The sequence below is a fragment of the Cottoperca gobio genome, chromosome 17 (assembly GCF_900634415.1).
Source record: "Cottoperca gobio chromosome 17, fCotGob3.1, whole genome shotgun sequence".
In the NCBI taxonomy this organism is placed as follows: domain Eukaryota; kingdom Metazoa; phylum Chordata; class Actinopteri; order Perciformes; family Bovichtidae; genus Cottoperca; species Cottoperca gobio.
The window spans coordinates 9,013,567-9,036,863 of record NC_041371.1 but is presented as its reverse complement, the minus strand read 5'-3'; the positions used below and the strand labels follow the sequence as shown (position 1 = coordinate 9,036,863).

Sequence of the window (23,297 nt, the reverse complement as noted above, 5' to 3'; positions counted from 1 at the left end):
GTTTATTGTAATTTGTTTTGCATTTGTTCTGTCTCTGTGCAGAGGGTAAACTAGTTCACATTTCATGTCCAAGAACCAGATTCTCAGTCTTTTTAAATTGACCCACATACTGTAGTCAAAGATAGCAAATGTGAGGGATGTTTATACTTACTGAGGACTATGTGATATCTTGAATGTGTTTCCCATACTTAAACTGATAATTTGTAATATAATCTCAAACTGCAAATTAATTCTACTCGGAAGCTGCCAGGCTAATATGTCAGTGTACTTTGAATTATTAATTACAAACAGCCTAATTTGTCTGTTTAATTATGTAAACACCATTGTAAAGGAATACAAATCTTAGCTTTTCATTTGTTTGTTTTGGCAAATGAGCCCATAATCCAATTAATAAATAGTGATGGCTGATGTTAATTGTCAGGAAAAACTTTTTGTCAGTGCACGTACTGTACAGACACACAAGGGATGGATAAAGTAATGCCACACATCAAAAAGGAAACCATTAAGCCTTGCTACACTACGAATCTTCAGGGCATAATTTAAATGGTGACAATTAACTCAAAATATTTGACCTATAGTTAGTAAAACTGTATATAAAGAGGTAGATGCCATCTTTAAAAGGGGGTGCGGAAACAGCCGTTACTCCCAGATATCACATCTAATGAAAGATTGTGGGGAGCAACTGAAGCTTGAAGTGGATATTACATTTCTGTGCTTGCTTTATCCCCCAATGAGTTGGAGGATTTACACTGTAGGATCAATAAAGGAAATGGCACGATCCACAAAGCAGATACTGCTCATCATTTAGGTTCAGAGTTTACTTTCTTTAACTCTGTATTTGTGACAAAACATGCACATTCTGTGTATTATGATCCAAAAAACATACACGTATAATCTCATTAAAACAAAGTTTAATTATTTGTTCCCCCGACTACAATATAATTGATCATTCTATACAGGATAAGAGAAAATAGTGTTATGAAAATGCCTTTAGTGTAGGTTGTGAATCAACACAGGCTGATCCAGTTGGTCCGGTTACACATTTACTGTATATACATACATTCGAGAGTTTATCGACTAACAGAGTAAACTAGAGAGCTGGTAGATTTACATTACATGTTTCACATAATTCATCTTTTCAAGGCAAGCCTTTACTATGAATTTCATTTAAAAATAAATTCCATTGCTCAGTGTAGATCTACAGTAAACAAGTTTTGGTGTGTTCATTTCTTCCTCTCAGCTCTTTGCCTGCGGATCAGATCGGAATAAAATCCTCCTTTTCCCAGCAGTTCCAAGTGAGTCCCAGCCTTAAAACACAAGGGGGAAGCTGTTAGATATAATTAAAACTTATATTACACACTTGATATATTGAGATGGAAGCAACCAATATATACATATAATTGGCTGAACTCTCGAGTGCCTCTTTGAACTTCCAAGATAGTCCAATAAATTAGCCAAGACTTTTAATGGTAATTATCACACCTCCATTTCTCTGAAGACTCGGCTATCTTACCTCCACAATGCGGCCATTGCTCATGACACAGATGAGGTCAGCCCCTTGAATGGTGCTCAGCCGGTGTGCGATGATAAGCACGGTGCGCCCACTTGTGGCCCTGTCCAGAGCCTCCTGCACCACTCGCTCTGACTCTGCATCCAGGGCGCTGGTGGCTTCATCCAGCACCAGGATGCAGGGGTTCTTGATCAAAGCGCGGGCGATAGCAATACGCTGTTTCTGTCCACCTGATAGCGTCGCACCTCGCTCACCTGGGTTTAGAAATCTAGAGCTTAGTTTTGAAATGGTACAGAAATATTAATATGTGTAAATGCCTAAACGAGAGCACGTACCAACCACTGTGTTATAGCCGTCTGGGAAACTTGTAATGAAGAGGTGAGCATTAGCTTGCTTGGCTGCGTTAATGACCTCGGCATCTGTGGCCCCAGGCTTCCCAAAGCGGATGTTGTCCATGATAGATGATCCGAACAAAACTGGCTCCTGCAAAAACACAGGGTGGAAGATACTAGGGATGCACGATATGGATTTTATTGAGCAGATACCGATAACCGATAATTACCTGCTTCTCACGGCCAAAACCGATAATTTCACATTTTAAAAAGATGTTCATACCCTGTAGTTTATGTGCATCTGCACCTTTATAAAGCTGTATCGGAGTAGTGTAGGTGCTGTACTTGTTAAGTCAATGAAAGCAATTTAGCTTCGTATTATTGGCCGATTCATTTATTGGCAATAATTTCATTAAGAGAATAATACATAATAAAAACAATTTCCCTTTAAATCGGCCCGATATATATTTGTGTATGCCTTGAAGATACAGCGATAACCGGACTGCTACAAATATGTATAATTAATAGTTTTATTAAACTGGCCTATTAATTTTTTTTTAAATGTCATGCATTAATGATAAACAATCTTTACCTGATTGATATATCCAATGACCTTTCCCCTGAGCCAGTTCAGATCAAGTGTTCGAATGTCAAGTCCATCCACCATGACTACACCGCTGGTCGGGTCGTAGAAACGCTCCATCAAGGACGCCACAGTGGACTTTCCTAAAATGTATTTGATGAATCATTTATAGCCTCCTATTGTTAACGTGTCAGACATTTACAAACCTTAACTCAGATTTTACCTCCTCCAGATTCTCCAACTATGGCAACAGTTTTACAAGGTGGCAGCGTTAAGTTGAACTTCGTCAAGATCTGATGGCCAGGTCTCGTTGGATAGCTATACATATACAAAACAAAGAAAATAATAGATAGTATCCTCTGATATTTATGTTTAGTTACTTGTCTAGAGTTGTCTTGCAATCTACTTGAATAAAGATGAGGTTCAACCTGAATGAAATGTTCACAAAATCCACTCTTCCTGTCAGAGAATCGTACGGGATGCGTGCTCCTCCAGACAGAGGGATGGAAGGCACCAAAGACAGGTATTCAAAGACCCGAGCCCCAGAGCTTAATCCTCTCACCATCTGTTGCAAAAAGTTAGCGATTGACTTCTCACTAAATAATATTTCAGATGTTTACATATGATAATATAATGCGACATTTGAAGAAAACGCATGTTCTGTACTTGTATATTCTTTTTACTCACTTGTCCAAAAAGGATAGAGATACCAGCCAATGACCTGAGCAGATGGAGAACACAAGAGTTATACACTGACATCAGCTACATTTAAAACTGATGCATTTAATTGTAAATGGTAACAAGGAGCAACCATTGTTGAGTAACTTGTGTATTTTACCTCTGGACAGTCTGTGAGGCAACCAGGAAAGACATGAGGTCTCCAGGGCTCATTTCATTGCTAGAAATTAAAGTTCCTCCAGCAAAAATAGTTCCCAGGACAATGCCTGTATTAACGGTACACGATACACAAGCATTACTAGACTGAATCTGCTCAACATTGTGTTTATCAGTGAACATAGTAAAATACACTCACAGTTCAGGGCAATGTTTGACAGTCCTTGGAAAACTGCAATTCCAGAACCAAGATTTTCATTCATTTCACATGATTTGTCAACTTCATATGCATATAACCTGGGGAGAAAAGACACGAACATATAATCTCTGACATGCAGCATACTGTGTCTCTACAAGCGCTATGGCTCTGAGTGTATCAAAATGTACTCTCACTTACTGGAGCTCCCGCTCTTCCATCGCAAAAGCTTTCACTGTTCGCACATTGCCCAGTGCCTCATCGGCCACTCCCGTTGCTTTTGCCACCTTAAATCAAACACAAAGTCAAGTCGAGACAGTCAGACAGAAAACTAAAAGACGTTTTGTACATGCTGTAGGTACAGACTACTTCTTCAGATAGCTGGCTTATTTGCATTGTCAATGACACTTCTTATAATACAAGCATTGACATAAACACATCTCTCTGGTTGTACGTTAGCTCACAAAGTTATGAGAATCAGAGATCAGATCTATATTGCGGAGGTCGAGTATGTCTGCCACTTAAAGGCAGTCTGTTTCGCTGGCTCATATCTACGACCTTTAGCTGCTCTGACATTGCCAACCCTTGTGACATGGCAATGAAACTTGAACTGTATACAAGACATTGTGCAGTCCTAACAAAGATTAGAAATCTTGATTTGTTCTTAATACTGTGAACTTTTGCACTTCCACTAAAACATATTCTTGCAAATTCTTGCCTAGCTCTTTCTTTTTTACAGTAACAATGTACACAGTTTTTACTATTTAAAAAAAATATTTTAATTGTAATATTTTTCTATTTATTTATTTATCTATGCACCAATACCCAAGAGATAATTTCAACAAACTATGATTCTGAGCAAAATGCTAATATCATATTCGTTATCACCTGTTCTTGAGCCAAACGGGATAGTTTGCGGAGGAATGAGCCAAAGAGAGCCCCTGCTCCCACCAGACAGGGGAGGACAATTACTGTCAAACCTGTAAGTTTGGGGGAGATAATATACAGAGAGACGAAGCATCCAATTGTCTGTGTAATACTCCGCAGACCCTGCAAATATGCAAAGCAAAAAAGGAATTAGAAGTCTAAAACTGCGCAACAAGCATAGAACTTATATGATGACTAATGACTAATATTTTACAATACAAATATAGCGCTTTATACCTGAGAGATGACCAATTTAAAGGATGACTTGAACTCTTGAATGTCAGCAGTCAAACGGTTCACCAGCTGCCCAGTTTTATTGGCATCATAGAAAGCCACATCTTGCCTGAGACAACAATAATAACAAGACTTGTTAACAAAACGTGTTGGACTTAAGAGGTGGTCCACCTTTAAGCGTAATAGAGGTTAGCATAAACATGAAAGCATCCTGTCTGATGACCATTGATTTTACTGTATCCATGCATTCTTTTGCTCTAACATTGAGGAATATGTACCTCAATAAGGATGCGAAAAGTGTCTTCCTCATGTCTGCAGCCACTCTTTCCCCCACTCTTGAAAGCAGGACGATGTAGCCACTTGTCAGCAGGCCCTGCACAAAGGAGGTGATTAATGACCAGAGACGCAGAAAACAGCTGTGACATTTATAGGTTTTCATGCACATTTCTTTCTGAATGCAATTGAGGGGAACAGAACATGCTAGAGTAGGGTAAGAAGCATCATAGCTCTAACAAAAAAGAACTTTTCCCAAACAATTTGATCTGAAAGCAATAACAGAATAGGTAGAATTACTGAAAACAAATGTTACCCACAGTTACACTTTATAATCCAATACAACAACACGCCAACTACAGCCTCAAAATGATGTGGGACAGCCTTGAGCTACACAAGTATTTAAATATGAAGTCAGGTTAGGGCTTTTCTTTGGAACAGGGCATCAGATCTATTGTGAAATGTGCTATATTATTATTTTGTATTTTTCTTAAATTGCGGTGACGTGTTTGTGGATTTCAGGACTGTTTTAGTTGTTTTGTTCTTCGTTGTATTTTCTTTGTCTTCTAACATCTTGGGACCATGTTGGAAAGAAGTGTTTGACTGTAACATGTTATCCTTTGGATACTTCTGTTTCTTTGTCTGATAAGCCATAAATTAAATCAATCAAAAGTGTGGAGTTACTTAAAATAGTAGTCAAATGGTATCGCAAGCTTCACAAAAGAGAATATCTCAGAGCTATTATGTTGTCCAGGTGCTACTGTTATTGGATCCACCCCCTGGTTGTGTTAGTTCACTTGGCCCTGTCCCCCAACATTAACAGTGTTTTTATGTCTGCTTAAATTTTTTGTCAAATGTTTCAGTTTTAAAAAAGAATAAAAGGTCCAAGGCACTCGTCTGGCAAATAGTAAAAAAAAACTTTTATTCAAACTGTTATTTCATAGTAAAAATGTAAAAGCATAGACACTGTTTATACATGTTAAAATAGAGCTGAGTCAGCAACCCATGTGTAGCGGCACAAACAGCCTTCTTCAGTTTGTTTCAGTTTATTAGATACATTATCAATTAAGGTGTACAAATGACACAAGTTCAGTTTATTTGTTTTATAGGTTTATAGGATTGTTGTTGTTTTGTTGAGGTAGATGAGCTGCTCAGCTAGCCCAATCAGGGAAAGTGAAAACAGGTTTCCCTAATTGTGTCCTCTTAGCAGGGAGGGCTGGGCTCTGTTTAGATGTAGGAAGATGGGTAAGAGAGTTCTGCAGTAAATTACATTCGGTTATATTTGTTATGCTTATTGGTATGTATTGATTGCCCATAGATGAATTGTGATGTTGGCAGTAACTTAAAGATGTTGTATTAATGGTAGGTTCATTACTCTGTGTGATTTGGATGCTTGCTCAGTTTAGCTCCCCCTATTCTTACCTGGGGAGGTGGTAGCTTCCAGTTAGGTTAGACTGCGAAGGTAAAATGCCATATGAGGATGCATCTTTCGTTTGTTTGGCGTTATTTTTCTTCAGTTTTATTAAAATTCCCGGGTTTTATGTTTGCCCTTTTGTTTCAGTACACTTTTGGTTAAATGGCACTTTTGTTTCACTATCAACCTGGTCCCAAACTACAGGTGGAAGCACTATTAAAAAAAAGGTACAATTAAGACTCCTTGTAGAAATAAAACATCTGACCAGGCAATCATAGTTATACCAGAAGCATATCTCCATTTAAAAGCAATACAAATAGTAAAACATGTACAGTAATACTGAACATGTTCAATACTACTTTATCCTTATTATAAGACACTGCCGTGTGCCAGCATACTTAGTCCGATTGTACTTGACGCGTGTCTAAGCACTGTAATATAGTAAGTTGTGCAACTGCTAAGAGCATTGACAGATTTCTTGTGTACTTACTTGGATACCATACAGCACAAGTAATTTCAGCGCCGGACCTCTTATCTCGTGGACATAATTCCCAGTCTGTTCCCTCAGGTAACGTGCCACAACGTTCACCAGAGCCCCAAGCATCAAGGGGATTTGTATATTCAAGATGGCTGCACCAAAAGCAAGCTAAAAAGAAGAATACTCAATTTTAGTGGATCAGATGACAGGTCAAGTCATCATTTATTTTAGAAACACTGTCATTGCATTAACGAAAAGTGATTCAAGCTTACCGCAACAGCACCTAAGAGAGCAAATAGCTGAGGTTTGACAAATTCCCACAAGATATGCCATTTGAACTCAGGCGCAGGGTTTTTGGCTACAACTTCCAACGGAGTGTTGTTATTAACGTCTGCCTCGCAGTGAGCCACATGGCAGAAGAGCCTTGCAGAGACAGTGAGTACTGCTGGTCCCAGGATGAATTTCAGGGCCACTCCTGGGGGTTTGGATGTTCGGGAGGTGGACTGGCGGACAGCTCTCTGAGTGAGGCTCCAAATACGACTGACAGCATTTCCAGGCTGCTGTGAGGAGCTGTACGCTGGAGATCGTGGAGATGTGTACCACCTGGATATGAAAAAGAATATTAATACAATTAGCCATACAATAAATAAGCTATCATGAAGGTAATGTAGGCTAATGCAATAAAGGCTATATACTGTATTTGAAGGCTATGAGAGTTTAGATAACTCTGAATTACGACTTTAACTAGCATATAACTGCTTAATTTGCTGATTTTCATAATTAATTCATCGTTTCTCTATTTACAGTATAACCGCACTAACATCAATATAAGAAATTATTATAGTGACCAATAATTATTTCACTATACATTGGCATTTGAGTATATCCTTTTTTTATAGGCAGCCATTTACAGAAGAATACAAAGACTTTACTTCACACCTGTCTTCAGAATTGTACATCAGAAAAAAAATCAAGTGCTTATAGGAACAAACAAGAAATTAAACAGATTAAATTAATCATCAAGACAGTCCTCTCTATTATCCGAGGGAATCTCTTACTTTTCTTTTACACTTCACACTGAACCTTTCTATCTATATCTGGAAACCAAACATGTCAACGTATACTGACTCTAAAAAATCAAAGTAGGCCAAGCTCGTCAGTGATGATTAACCAACATATATAGCGGCTACAGGTCAGCTGTCAACTACGCTAGTTACGTTACCGGACACATTACCCTACCGTGAAAGTTTCCATATATCCGCTGTTTTATTGCTGTGCAGCGACAATGACCGCACCGGAGCAGTGATGCTTGCTCTACAGCAGAGTATCTGAAACATGTTTTATGCTTATTTCAGTGATAACAAGCACATTAGGCTAAATAATCGTTAAGCTGTACAGTAATCCACAGGCACCATGTAGGCTGCCATGTTGACACTGACCCAGAGTGCATTTCTGCGACTACAGATGTCTTTATTTTTTATTGTGAATGCGGTTTGTGACGAAGGCATGCTGCTTGATTTCACAACAGGCAACACAATTATTTTTTAAAGCGATTTGTGCAACATTGTTAAACAGAAAAGCGACAAAAGATGTACTTTATTTGGCAAAATGCAAGAAAAACTACAATTCATACCCGGAAATGGCGTCAGGTTGAAACAGAAGTGACGTCAATGACGTTTTGTTGACATTTGTTTGTGAAAGACAAAAACAGTGGACACACACTGGATGGTGTATTTTTGGAAACCAGCTAACGAAACACGCTACAGACTGAAGACCACCGTATCGTGATTTAAACATAGCCGCGTTTATAAAACGAGCTGTGGTCAAGATTGGACTTTAATCAAAGGCGAAAGAAGATCCAACATCAGCAGATGGAAGTCGGGAACAAAACAAACCATTGGACTGCATGAGAGGCTGAATCATTCACAGGCTAACCAGACAGCAGACAATTGAGTTAGGTTGTAATCTTAAACGACGGCAACTAACATTTATAAGTGAATCTTCGGAAGATTAATATACTTAAGTCTTAACTACCACTCAGTATTTTTCTTGTTACCATGGTAGTGTAGTTACACAAGCGTTGTCCGTTAGAGTAGCAAGTTAGCAAGCTAGTGTTAGCTGAAGCTAACGTTACCCCTATTTGAACTGCTTCAGCTGCTAGCTACATAATGTAGCTGAGATTACGAGACTACATTCAGTTCATACAGTGTTTACAATAAGTGGCTTGTGAGTTGAGGGTGACCTCAAGAATGTGAAGAACAATGGCCAACTTTGAAGCTTACCAGGAGTATCAGAGAATTGAGGACTTCGAGGAGGACTCACCACCAGGGGAGGAGCAGGACTTGCTGGTGCATGTGCCTGAAGGCCTGAAAGGTAAACATGTTATTACGACTAAAGTATGAATTATCTTTAATATAAATGAATAACTGCACATTGAGATTAATAAGTTAGTTTATTATAGCATCCCCATTTGCTGTGCCCTAAAGCACAGCTAACGTTACTCTTCCTGGGGTCCACATTTAAAAACATACATTGAAACAGTCCACATGAATCAACACATTTGAAAACATACATTAAACATTACAGTCAACACAAATGGCAAACAGAATACATATATTAGAGAATAACAGTTGAAGGTGTTTCCTTTTTTGCTTTTTAAACATTTATGTTTTAATTTTGTAAATAACAAAGAATTCCATGTTTTTATTGCTCTATAATATACTGGGTCAAAGCGCTAATGCTTTTCATTTATGTTACAGACTCATGGCACCATATCAAGAACCTGGATAACTTCTTCAAAAGGATATCCTTTTAAATTTCAGTACACTTTAATAGCAGGTCTTCCAAAGTCTACTGTCATTGCATATGTCACTGGCATCATGCCACGCTGACTCAACTTAAGATGCTTGTTGTTGCTTGATGTTTACCTCTTGACTGGGGAGTGTATTTATGTTCCCAGGGTCCTATGTTGCTTATCTTAATATCCTCTTATGTGACCTTTCAAAGAGTTTTATTTTCTCAGCAATGTATGCCTTCAAATTTGCAAACAAGCCATTATACTTTTTTTTTCCTTTAGACATTGATATCTCGAAAATAGCTAACCGATTTTTATCATTCAACTGCCACATACTTGTACAGTGTTACTACAGGGATCAATGGGAAAGTAAAATCTTTCGGGAGCCTTGAGTTTGATGATCGATATTTGTGTGATTTCTCATGTTGTGCCGAAGATTGTTTGATCCTAATTTAAGGTATTTTCAATAACTGTCCAAGTATAAGGCTTTCTCTTAATGTTTTCAGATAATGATTTCAGATTTTCCTTAATCGGACTTTCCACATCTATCATTTTCATCAGAAGAATGGCTTCGCTTGTATGATGTTGTCAGAGTTCTTTGAACTTATGTAAGTATTAAAAATACTGAGTTCAGATGCCCACTGTTCATCATGAGATACAGTGCTTGTAATTAAAAGCATTAGGTTGGGTTTGCAGTTTCAACAGGACACTTGTTGTCAGTAAGACTCAGGCTTCGTGGCTGTCACTAGTAATTATTCATGTTCTGCCTCAGGCTTCAGCATGAACAAGTTCAGCCAGATGGTTTCAACAGTTGTGCTTAGAAGCAAGTGAAATACATTCCACACACTAAACACTGACATTTTGGTTATTGCTTTATTTACTATTAACTTTTACTATTAGTATTATTTTAATATATTTTCTGTAAACTAACTTATTCTGTTATATCAGTACAACATAATGTTTATTTTCCGTTCTTGCCGCCTGAGATCATTTTCTTTTCATCTCTATTATTGGGTCTGGTGTTTGTCTGGTTCTGGCCACATTTGGCTACTTAACATGGGCCCCTTTGGCAGTTATGTGATTTTATCCAGCAATTTTTTTGTGTACTTAAATCTTAACTGCCACTCAGTAATTTTCATGTTACCAGGGTTATACAAGCATTTTCTGTCAGACTAGCAAGTTACCAAGCTAGTGTTAGCTTTAGCTAACATAACCCTTATTAGAACTGCTTGAGTTTGTAGTTGAGGTTACGAGAGAGCATTCCTTTTATACTTAAGGTGTATTTTTATTTTTTTTACTTGAAGTAGCTCGTCATTCAGGGAAATCTGTCCACATAATGACAGCCCAAAACAAACCTCAGCCTGTCAACATATTTAACAAGGAAACTGCAATTGATCTGTCTTATCTGCACTTAAACATTAATCACTTCTCAGTATTTGCAGAGTGCGCTGTCTGTGGCTTGATGGATACACATTTAATATAGTCACTTATCTCAATACTGTATACCAATATTAATCTCTTTTGTCAAGGTTATTACTTTGGGTTTCTGTGTTTGTTTGTTACATTCATTAACTATGTTTCCTAATCTCCTTTTTTATCCTGACAGTCAGTTTTTGTTTGTTGTCACGTTCTCGACGTTCCTTGTCAACTGTGTGGAGTATGATGTCCTATTTGCCAATCGAGCGGTCAACCACACCGGGCAGGTCCAGAACCCCTTGGACAGGAACAAGGTCACACTTCCTGATGCCATCCTCCCCAGTCAGCAGTGCACTCAGAGGTAATCATGTTTAAAACAGTACGATGGAGAGAAACGTTAGAGTGAGTTTTAAGTGTATTTTTTCCTTTTGGGGGCAAAATGAGTGAAATTACCAAAAAGGCTAAACGGTCACATAAAGGGATGTGCCCGTTTTCTCATTCCAGCCAGTTTGATTAGCTGCTTTGTTCTTGGGGAGACATGGTCTTGGATATTATTAGAGCCCTTTTAGAGACATGCCTTTAGAGGGATTTCATTTTTCTGGCTTAATACAGTTGTAATCAGACTTTCAGACTTAATTTCTTATTGGATTGTGTCGGATGTGGCTTCACTCTGCAAGATAGAGTCACATTCATGGAACAGTAGCCTATTTAGCTGTACCCTGTGGGTTTCTTGAATTTCCCCTAGAAAATCATGAGAACTCTTTTGTAATTGTAATGATAGGTAATGCCTCTTTAAGCTCTTTTATTAACTGTCGGCACTCAAAGCAATGATCTTAGCAGAAACGGTCTTTTTATGTCCCTTTTACTAGTCAGTTATCAGCCGAGTGTCTGTTTCTTGTTTTTATTCTTGAACTGTTGTCCCAAAAGAAGCAACTTAAACACACATACAAATTATGACAATGTGACCCAAACTTTCAATTTCTTATTATTTATTATCCTTTTAAATTAAAGTTATTATTTCATGTTGGCAAAAGGTCTTAAATCCAAAAGACAGCATTATATGTTGGGTTTGTTTTTAAAAACAGTTCTATGAAAAAGCATGAGGTTAACCAGATTAAATTTGAAGTACAAGTGACGTCTCTTTCTATGAAATGCATTTCTTTCGAAGTTTCGTTGTTTATTTGAACTCGAGACTGGTAGCTTCCAGTTACCACATTCTTGCAACTGATGGTTACTTGGAGGAAGGTATTTGTGTACTGTGTTTTGACTTTAGAGAGCAGGACAGTGTAATTAATAGCTTTGGTGAGGTAAAACTGTCAGAGGTACTGACAACTCAGCCAGACCAACAAGCTGACTACCACATGACACCTCACTAGCTGGCTGAAAGGACAAACTCCCCCGACCCCAACCCCATGTTGTCATATTTTTTTCCCAAGATGTAGCCTTGCCTCTGCTTTTTTTTCTTCTTCTTCTCCAGCTTGTCTTTTGTCCAGCTGGCCTCTCATTAATTTGTTCCTGATTCTGACTGTGGCTCAATAGTCATTTATATCTAAATCAGTGACGTACAACCGCTTGGAGTTCTAATTTGGGAACAGTTTGTTCCACATTTAGGAACCTCTCTGTCCTCCTCATATCCTCTTAACTTCTCCAATTTCCCGTTTAAAGCCAGATGCTTGTCCCGAAAACATTCTCATATTTTATATCTGAAAGTGACCTAGTAGAAAATGATATAGAAACGATGTAAGAGGGCATCAATGACCGTACTAAGTAGCTAATGTAGGGTTCTAAATTTAAGGCTACTGATGCCAAGTGTGTTCTGACATGTAATACTTTGAAAGATTCCTTTTTTATTTTAGAATGAAATAAGCAGGCTGCCTTTCCCACAACCTGTAAACAGGAATAGGGTGTCAGTTTGATGCATTATGCAACATATACAGTTGCTCATTTTCTCATAAGTTTCTAATGTTATAAGTTAAATACTGAATAAATGTTCAATTTACATTGTCATAAGAAGAGAGGGGGATGAGTGCTCACTGTAGATGTTATTCCGAATCCCAGATTTCAAATGAGTCTCGCCCTTAACTACTTTCTCATGGATATTTATAGATGTTTTTTCCACCTGCTCTATCTTTCCATCCGCTTCCAAATATTGCACAAGCATTATGACTTTTATTGTTAATGGTCTGACATGTTTGAATACAGCTGTCACTGACATTTAACCCATGTGTGAATGACAAGAATCCATTGCTCTAACAGATTTATGAAGCTAGCCATGTCTGAAAGAGGCTTTTGTTTCTATCCAGGATTCAAGAGAATAGTTGGATTATATTCCTTCTCATCATGGCAGCCATCTTCTGGCTCTATCGACTTATTAAAGTCTTTTGCAATGTTCTGAGCTACTGGGAGATCAGGCAGTTCTACATCAAAGCACTGAAGATCAGAATGGTAAGTGCTAAACCTGGAGACCTCATCAGTACAATTTAATCAATATTTTGTAATCCGTATTAACGATTTTATTTATACTTATGATTATAAAACCATGAAGATAAACTATACCTCAAATGTTGAGTCATGTTTTCATGCATTGTCTCTTTACTACTACTCAGCTTACTTTTTGCTCCTCCTTGTCACAGGATGAACTATGCAACTTCACATGGCAGGAAGTGCAGGACCGGCTCATCAGCCTGCAACGAGAACAGCAAATGTGCATACACAAGAAAGAGCTGACAGAACTTGACATATATCACCGCATCTTGCGATTCAAGAACTATATGGTGGCCATGATAAACAAATCGCTGCTGCCAGTGCAGCTGCAGCTCCCCCTGCTGGGCAATGTGGTGTTCCTCACCCAGGGCCTCAAGTACAACTTTGAGCTCATCCTCTTCTGGGGTCCTGGCTCTCTGTTTCAGAATAAGTGGAACCTGCACCCCAAGTACAAGCGGAATGGAAACCGCCTGGAGCTCGCACAGCAGCTCAGTAGAGTCATCCTGCTCATGGGTTTGGCCAATTTGCTGCTATGTCCCTTCATCCTGGTGTGGCAGGTGCTCTACGCTTTCTTCAGCTATACCGAAGTGATCCGCAGAGAACCCGGGAGCCTGGGTGCGCGACGCTGGTCCCTGTATGGTCGTTTATACCTGCGACACTTTAACGAGCTGGACCACGAGCTGCATGGACGTTTAGGCCGCGGCTACAAGCCCACTTCCAAATACATGAACTCCTTTACGTCACCAGTGCTGACCGTGCTGGCTAAGAACTTTGCCTTCTTCTCAGGCTCAGTTCTGGCTGTGCTCATTGCACTGACGGTGTATGACGAAGATGTTCTGACAGTGCAGCACATTCTGACCGCCATCACTGTGCTGGGAGTGGTGATTACTATCGCCAGGTGAGTTTTACAATGAAGGAAGCAGTCTGTACTTTGTTATTGTTACTCTTGCTTCTTCTCAGGGCTAAACAATTCATCAGAATGTTATCATAAAGGTAAAACATGTAAGTATTGTGGTGCACAAGTCGTATTCTTTGTTTTGTTTTGTTCCAGATACTTGGAAAAAATCACACTATGATCATTTTTAATATATTTTCCAATGAGAATAATGATGCAAACATGATCTAAGGTTTATATCATGATATACAGACACCTATACACTATGATAGATTATTATTTAGTTTATTCAATTTTTAGTTATTCATTCATTTCAGTTGTATTTAATTGGTGTTCAGAAGCTTTTTTTATGTGGGGGGGGGGGGAGTTAATTGTAAAGGATACCCTTCAATATCACTTGAATATGGAAACTATTTAATATCATCCTTTTCCCCTAATCAGTTACAGATTTTCAGCCAAAATATCCCGTTTTCCTAATTTCTGTGGAGAAATGTAAATGTTTTGTTCCTGTCCTACACCAGGTCCTTCATCCCAGATGAGCATATGGTGTGGTGTCCAGAACAGCTGCTGCAGTGCATGCTGGCACACATTCACTACATGCCAGACCACTGGAGGGGATATGCTAACAAGAGTGAGACCCGTGACGAGGTGGCACAGCTGTTCCAGTACAAAGCGGTGAGGAATGGAGAAACTCAGTGGATAGGAACACATTTGTCACATTCGTTTTTGTTGTTGGGATTAATGGTGTTTTTAATGTATCACCCGGTCAATGAAGACTTTATCTAATAGTACAATAACTGGATGTATTGATGCTTCTTTGGTACATTTGATTATGTGTAGTAGAATATGAATATATTTAAAATTTGACTACCAGTATTTTCTCTGTTTTGAATCAGGTATTCATCTTGGAGGAGTTGCTCAGTCCTATTGTCACACCCTTCATTCTCATCTTCCACCTGAGGAATAAATCTCTAGAGATCATTGACTTCTTCAGGAACTTCACTGTGGAGGTGGTTGGAGTCGGAGACATCTGTTCCTTTGCGCAGATGGACATCAGACGCCATGGAAACCCAACAGTAAGATTTGCTCCTTCTCTTACATAAGATTCAAGCCAGTCAGACTGGAGACTGGAGGAGACTGGACTGTTTGATACTCAATGAGAAAAGTGCATCTTTCATTAAATGTTGTGATGGTGTTGCTTGAGTTGATATACATCTGTAAATGTTTTTGCAGTGGATGTCAGAGGGCCAGACCGAGGCCTCCATATACCAACAAGCTGAAAATGGCAAGACAGAGTTGTCTCTTATGCATTTCACCATTAAGAACCCACGCTGGCAGCCGCCTCAGGAGAGCTCAGTGTTTATCAGCCATCTGAAGGAAAAGGTGCAGCACGATGCACAGGGTGGCCCCTCCACCCAGCTGCTGCTCTCTGAGGCTCCTCTCTGCACCTCCCTGCAGTCCAACGACTCCGGCGCTGCGGTAAGAACCCTGAGATATGAGTCATGCTAACTTTATTTCCTTTTCTTTAAAATTGTAATCTTATCTTGTTTTCTTAGTGGCTCTGTATTGACGTTTGTTGTTATTTCCAGCATGATAATCTGCTGGCCAGTGTCCTCGCTCACCCCATTCTAACTGCGTCTGGACTACAAGGGCGAGACCATCGCTTCATCCCACCGAGCACCGCTGCTTCTGCCGCTGCCAGTGTTCTGGCCTCTTTGTCAACCTCCCAGCTCACACACACGAGCCGCGGCCGCTCACATGGCCTCCTGCACTCATCTCTCCAACCCGAGAGCACCATGTACCGCAGCGATCGCACGGTCATTGACAGGTACTTGTCACACATTATATTTCCTACTGCATTATTTACATACTGCAGCCAGGGGAGTGTTTGGTGAAATGGATAAACAATTTTTTAATGCTTGTTATAAGCTTCGGTTAACATGTTTGATTTTCAGTATGTCTAACAGTGACTCTCGCATCCGGAGCAATACACTGAACTCAGAGTTTGCCTCAGCAGAGATGAGTCTCCATGCCATCTACATGCACGAGGTAATTTCCTGCCACCGAGCCCGACAGTTGACCTTTTCTCTGTTGTGTGCCTGGAGTTCAAAGTGATACTCGGCTTGAATTCATGTCAGTTACAAAAGATTATAATAGGGACCTTTTATTTAAAAAGTCCCTAACAGTCTGTCTGTCTCTGTCTCTGTCTCTGTCTCTGTCTCTGTCTCTGTCTCTGTCTCTGTCTCTCTCTGTGTCTCTGTCTCTGTCTGTGTCTCTCTGTGTCTCTCTCTGTCTGTGTCTCTGTCTCTCTCTGTGTCTCTCTCTGTCTCTCTGTCTGTGTCTCTGTCTGTGTCTCTGTCTCTCTCTGTGTCTCTGTCTCTCTGTGTCTCTCTGTGTCTCTGTCTGTGTCTCTGTCTCTCTCTGTGTCTCTGTCTGTCTCTCTCTGTGTCTCTGTCTCTCTCTGTCTCTCTCTGTGTCTCTCTGTGTCTCTCTCTGTCTCTCTCTGTCTCTCTCTGTGTCTCTGTCTCTCTCTGTGTCTCTGTCTCTCTCTGTGTCTCTCTCTGTCTCTCTGTCTCTCTCTGTCTCTCTCTGTGTCTCTGTCTCTCTCTGTCTCTCTCTGTCTCTCTCTGTGTCTCTGTCTCTCTCTGTGTCTCTGTCTCTCTCTGTCTCTCTCTCTCTCTCTCTGTGTCTCTGTCTCTGTCTCTCTCTGTCTCTCTCTGTGTCTCTCTGTGTCTCTCTGTGTCTCTCTGTCTCTCTCTGTGTCTCTCTGTCTCTCTCTGTGTCTCTGTCTCTCTCTGTGTCTCTGTCTCTCTCTGTGTCTCTCTGTCTCTCTCTGTGTCTCTCTGTCTCTCTCTGTGTCTCTGTCTCTCTCTGTGTCTCTCTGTCTCTCTCTGTGTCTCTGTCTCTCTCTGTGTCTCTGTCTCTCTCTGTGTCTCTCTCTGTCTCTCTGTGTCTCTGTCTCTCTCTGTGTCTCTGTCTCTCTCTGTGTCTCTGTCTCTCTCTGTGTCTCTGTGTCTCTGTCTCTCTCTGTGTCTCTGTCTCTCTCTGTGTCTCTGTGTCTCTGTCTCTCTCTGTGTCTCTGTCTCTCTCTGTGTCTCTCTCTGTCTCTCTCTGTGTCTCTGTCTCTCTCTGTGTCTCTGTCTCTCTCTGTGTCTCTGTCTCTCTCTGTGTCTCTGTGTCTCTGTCTCTCTCTGTGTCTCTGTCTCTCTCTGTGTCTCTGTCTCTCTCTGTGTCTCTGTCTCTGTCTCTGGTGGTCTACAAGGGATACAGACAGACAGACGTCTGTCTGTATCCCTTGTAGACCACTTGGCTTGTGCTCTTTTCTGCTGTACATTGACAACTTCTTGTCTCTCCAGCTCCACCAGCAGACCTCCCACCCACAGAGAACTTCAGGGCAGTGGCAGAACCCAGTGCCAATGAGAGATATGCACACAAACACTGGTAAATGTAAAATCTAGTTTTTGAAGAACCTTGCAAAAATACTGTATATAGCCGAAAAACAAGTGAGAAGTTACTGGCAACGTGCAGCTCCGTTTGTCAAGTTTGAGTGAGGGTTTTAGACTCACATTAAAAAATATATATATATGTTTTTGGATATAAACATTGAATCTAATGGGAAAAGATAGCTTGTAGTGCTGAAATCAAGGTCATGACCTAAATCTGCAGCACTTAATTACACACTTAGCAACAACTCCAAATTGAGCAGAGGCTTAAATTACTTTAGATTCAATTAGACTAGATTTTTAGAAGCAATTATGTCTCCTTTAATATTGGTTAAACTTAAGTTATACTACATAGTAATGCAGTACAGTAAAACTCTGACTTTGTATCAACAATTGCTTCAGGTTTCCAGGCACAAAGTTCCAGCATTTCCATGCCCACCACTGTCCACCTTGGAGGCTGGCAAGAGGAGGAGGAGGAGGAGGAGGAAGAGGAGAATGGCGATGATCAGGAGATTATCAGTGGATCTACTCCAAAACAGGGCACTGGGAGTAATTGTTGAAATGCCTTATGTCATAAGGTATAAACTCTCTTTTAAACTCTGTATTATGACACGTGTCTACGATCTATGCTTTGTGGTTCTGTATCCTGTGTGTTTGCTGAACCTTAACAACAATGGCCTTTTATCCTACAAGGGATACATCGCCATGATAATTTCTCCTCTCCTTTTTTATTTTATTTTTTTATAGTGTTTACATTTTTGTTTCTTCTATGAACATTGTGGCCTTAGATGATCTTCATGGAGAATTTAGCATGGACCTTTAAAACATCACTCAGCGTTTGTTATAGGAGGGGCTCATTGAATAACCACTGTCTCTGCACCTCCACGCCTCATCCTGTCACATCAGGCAGACTATGGCATCAGGGAAACCATACGTCTTCCGTCCGGTCCGATCCATCTTGATTTTGTCATAAACTTGTACAGACAAACTGTGTAAAATGACAGAGAGACAATATAGTGTATTCATTGGATCACTGTGTGAAAAGGAGTGCAAAAAGGCTCATCGCGACTTCTGCTGAGCCTTCAAGTATTTGTGCATCACAAAGATTTACAGCACGAGTCTAATTTAAGTTTCTCACAGAGTGATGCTCTGTGCGACAAAGACTGCAAACTGTATCATAGCTGCCTGAACAATTTTGATCACCTAAAAAAAAAAAAGAAAAAAAATTCAAGTTGTGCTGTCTGACCCTGGTCATTTGTAAATACACTTTAGACTTTTGACCGACTTATCCTTTAAAAGATCACATTTTACTACCGGAGCTAATCCTTTGAAAAGTAAACCAAGTATTGATTTTTAAAGAGAGACACCATGTGTATCTGTCAAAACATGTCTTTAAACCAGACATACACATGCTTTAATGCTGCTGTCTGTGTTTAGTGGTCGTAAATACAGATTTTACTCAGTATTAATATTTCAGCGTTGTTCCTCAGAAACGGGACTGAAATCACTCGCCCCAAATACACTTGGCGTCAAAATCCCAATGCAGATATAAGATGTCTTTTAAGTCTATTTAAGCGGGACACAAAGTCAGCTTGATGCCTTAACACCCATATAAAAACACAGTTTTTCGTATTACCTCAGTGGCGGTGAAGAAAAAAAGAATACTCCAATCAATACCTCTTGTGTAAATATATAAACCGTACATATGGGGTTCTTCGCAGTGGGCAGATGCATCTTTTTACTGCATTTTGATTTTAATGGCGGGTGTAAATGGAATCTGTTTCATTTTCTGTTCTTATTTCTAGCAGCGCAGATGTTAAGTCAAGTGCTTATGTCCCAGAAATTGATGTCACCAAAATCGAACAAAACAGGGTGGTGTTGCTTTCACAAATCTTTGTTGTGCACATAAAAAATGGAACTTCATCAAAAGGGCTGATTTTAGATTGTGCGCTGTTGCTTCTACAGCTCTCTCAGTGTTGGCTTTATACTTTCAAAATAAGAGCATGAGGAGAAAAAAAAGCCTTTCCACAGTCTGCATCATTTGTTTGCTTTAGGTTTATTTATTACCTGTTGCCCCCCCTGATATTTAAATAATGTGTGTATAATCTATTTAAGAAATTATTTAGGTTGTTTTGTGAAATAGTTTAATTTCACAAAATCTTGTTAATAAAAAAAGAGATGTTTCTCCCCCCCCCCCCCACTAAAAGTAGTATTTAAAAAAAAAAAAAAAAAAAATTGAAAATCTGATTAAAAATACTTTAATGCAAAGATAACATGGCCAGCTGCATGATTTTGAATGTGATTTACAGGGACTGGGACTGCTTGTTGATGCAGTGCGCAAAAATATATTTTTACCCATTTTTTTATTGCATTATCCATCGATCACAGTAATATAGATGTCATACTGCACAACTGCAAGACTTGAGAGGTTACACATGTGTCTTTGCCCTCTCGCGTGTTTAGAAACTATTACACTTTGTTTGTGAGTGTGTCTGTGAAAGGAATGCGTTTTGACACCTGCGTAATTATGCTAACATGAACTTTGCACTGAAAGAAAATAAACTTTTTTTTTTTCTTTTTTAAATGTGTGTGTGTGTGTGTGTGTGTGTGTGTGTGTGTGTGTGTGTGTGTGTGTGTGTGTGTGTATATGTATATATATATATATATATATATATATATATATATACAGTACTTGCATCAGTTACGTTTTAGGAAGGGTAGGTCTCAAAAGGGACACTGATTCAGTCTCCATCTGGAATGACCTCTTGTCGTTGTTTGTATATAAGCATCAGCACGTATTGTATCGTCGTTCACAGCAGACTCACATGGGATCGCTGTGACCCAGTCACATAAGGTCATTCTTACCTCTGATCAGTAAAAGTCCACCCTGTAGGGGACGATGTGTGTCTTTGTCACACTGTTAAATAAACTTACATGGGTATTGTGTCCATGTGTGTAGTGAGTTTATGTTGTAGAGACACTGGAGCTCAGCTTTGTGCACAGAGTTGACGGTCTCCACATTTACACCTCACTGTTATGTTTGTCATTTTATTTTAAGCAGTGCCTTAGTATTAAGGATTAATAATTGCTCTTTATAGAAGCCATTTCATGTAAACTATTGGATTTACTTTCACAGATTTAGCAGCACATACTATGTACAGTATTTTTCTTTTTGGCAAGTTATTGTGTATAGCATCAAGTATGTCGTGAAGTTGTGGATGTGGCTTGTAAGATGAGTTGTAAACTGATCCTGAGATCTTATGTCAGTCTGTTGCATCCGACAGCACACTTCTTCTTATCATGGTGTCTAAATTTGCACTGTTCTCAATATCCTAAAGAAGCAGGAGTGTGCCTTGTAACTGCTGATGTCATCACGGCCAACCTTCTCATCTTACTATGGTTTCTTATCCACTAAACACCAGTCAAACAATCACAGTGACTGGAACAAGGTGCTAAGTTTTCATCCTGAAATGTTGAATCTGTTTTAAGACATGTCTGAGGTTTTTTTTGTTTGTTTTTTGTTACATAGGTTTGTCTGTTTGTTTTGTTCTGTACATTAAGAAACACTAGCTGAAAAATGAAACATGCCAAAAGAAGTTGTTATCGCCACAGCTTTACAATACATGTGTTGTTTTTTCTGTGAGTGAGTAGAGAGGCAAATAAATCTTATTTTGAGTGTATTTAATCATTTCATGTGTGGTTGATTATGCGATGTTTATTTGAAAATAAAAATATATTAAAATTTTCATTTCATTCATTTTATATGGCTGTTGCTAGTTTGTCTCGTCAGCTTTTGAGATTACAATGTGCACGCTTTTCTCTTCAAGTCTTAGACATATCTCACACTGATATATTGGTACTGAGGCTTTTGTCCTTCTGAAATTAAGAGGAAGCCTTTTTATATTTCAACTTGTGGTTCTGATAGTGTTTATTTAGCACGGCTCAATGATTAAGTGGAGCCGCATAAACTAAGCTAAGCTAAGCTAATTTAGGACATAAGTGAAATGTCCTAATATGGTGTCTGGACAGAGACAGAGACAGACAGCCTGCACAGTGACACTTAAAGCTTTGTGTAGGATCTGGCGACTCCTAGTGGTAGTGCCACACTATGGTAGACAGCAATGCAAGGTGCGTTGAAGGTGTAACATGGACAACGTAACAATACAGATCACTGATGAAAATAATAAACCAACAAAACAATGATGTACCTAATAACGAACGTCTCAAAGAGAGATAGAGTAATATAATTCATATTATACATGCATCTGTTTCCTATGCGTTTGATATAGATATGATTGTGTCTTTATCTTTGAACTCTTGTTCCACTTGGCTTTCCTCGAGGTGCAATATGAGCTCACTGTTGCAAATCTTCAAAAAGGAAGAGTTATTATTGACACAGACTTTATGCTGATCTATTCCGGACACAGTTACCCCCCCCCCCCCCCTCCTGCTCACTCACCCACTGTCTTTTCAGATAATCAGCTGATTCCTCTCACAGGTTTTCATCCACCTCTCCTGTGCTTAGAATAAACACTCTTTGGCTCATTGAAAGAATATGTAGTCTAATCCTAGGTTGAATTTACAAAAAAATACATTTTAAATACATTTTTGTACATTAGTCACATATTTTTGTTTGGTTTCATTTTGTGTGGTAGAATAATTAGGTTGACTTTTGTTTCCTGGTTTTCTATGGTGTCATCTTATTGCCCTCTGTACCCCTGTTGTCCTTCTGGTACACTGTCAATACTGTAAATAAACATTGTAAATAAACACCACACGCCTCTATTTTCAGACGCACTATTTTGTCTCATCTTGTTTTTCTTTCGTATCCAGTTGGTTTTATTCATTGTTCACGTCCCTTCAGAACATTTTAGGGACATAAACGACATCTGCTATTCATTCTTCTGTGATTGGTGCAACTCCCATTTGTCTCGCTTGTTGTCTGCTATGTAAATGTTCTAATGAGAATGTGTTTTGGCTGTGAACATGATACAACCGTGACCTTATTTTTGATATGACTAAGAGGTCAGGAAGAAGGCCATGTAGGATATTGGAAAGTATACACTGCAACCATTCTGAAAAAATGGTCTCATCACAAAGAAATGTTTTACTTTGGATTTTATTTAACTCTTTAGTTGCTAAACAGCATTGCCAGGTGATATATCTGTCCCTCTGCTGTGTTGTGCTCCAAGCGCCATGAGAGGGTGACTACTGGCCGAGAGGGACTTTTGGGTGATTACCAAAAGTTGTGGAAATACCATCCATGGTATCGTTTGATGCTATTAAAGGAATAGTTTACCTCCAAAATGAACATTTGTATATTAATTACTCATCCCATGTTTATCAAATGTGCTGAAACTGTCCCTATATCCTGACTGTAGTGCAACAGATCTAGGGAGAGACAAAAAAAATCATGTTTCTCTGCCTGCCACCAGTTCTCCTAACAGTATATGCAAAAGGTATACATATTTTAGTATAGTATTT

The 23,297-nt window shown here is 39.3% G+C and overlaps 2 protein-coding genes across 2 annotated transcripts; one reads left to right on the top strand and one right to left on the bottom strand.

The window, feature by feature from the left end:
- Positions 1 to 894: 894 nt before the first annotated feature.
- Positions 895 to 8,209, bottom strand: abcb8 (ATP-binding cassette, sub-family B (MDR/TAP), member 8). The gene is made up of 16 exons (XM_029454247.1): positions 8,021 to 8,209; positions 7,054 to 7,384; positions 6,794 to 6,949; positions 4,895 to 4,989; positions 4,620 to 4,725; positions 4,344 to 4,505; positions 3,657 to 3,742; positions 3,459 to 3,556; positions 3,264 to 3,369; positions 3,113 to 3,146; positions 2,854 to 2,990; positions 2,649 to 2,743; positions 2,435 to 2,568; positions 1,846 to 1,993; positions 1,514 to 1,764; positions 895 to 1,307 (listed from the first exon to the last, which is right to left on the bottom strand). Exons 1-16 carry the CDS (start codon positions 8,116 to 8,118, stop codon positions 1,224 to 1,226), a joined length of 2,121 nt encoding a protein of 706 aa, XP_029310107.1. The 5' UTR covers positions 8,119 to 8,209; the 3' UTR covers positions 895 to 1,223.
- A 249-nt stretch (positions 8,210 to 8,458) lies between these two features.
- atg9b (autophagy related 9B) lies at positions 8,459 to 21,561 on the top strand. Its single transcript, XM_029453513.1, has 13 exons — positions 8,459 to 9,154; positions 9,541 to 9,584; positions 10,119 to 10,183; positions 11,182 to 11,352; positions 13,295 to 13,436; positions 13,625 to 14,373; positions 14,892 to 15,045; positions 15,267 to 15,446; positions 15,604 to 15,849; positions 15,960 to 16,198; positions 16,326 to 16,419; positions 17,727 to 17,811; positions 18,216 to 21,561. The coding sequence occupies exons 1-13, from the start codon at positions 9,043 to 9,045 to the stop codon at positions 18,371 to 18,373; spliced, it is 2,439 nt and encodes an 812-aa protein (XP_029309373.1). The 5' UTR covers positions 8,459 to 9,042; the 3' UTR covers positions 18,374 to 21,561.
- Positions 21,562 to 23,297: the final 1,736 nt, after the last annotated feature.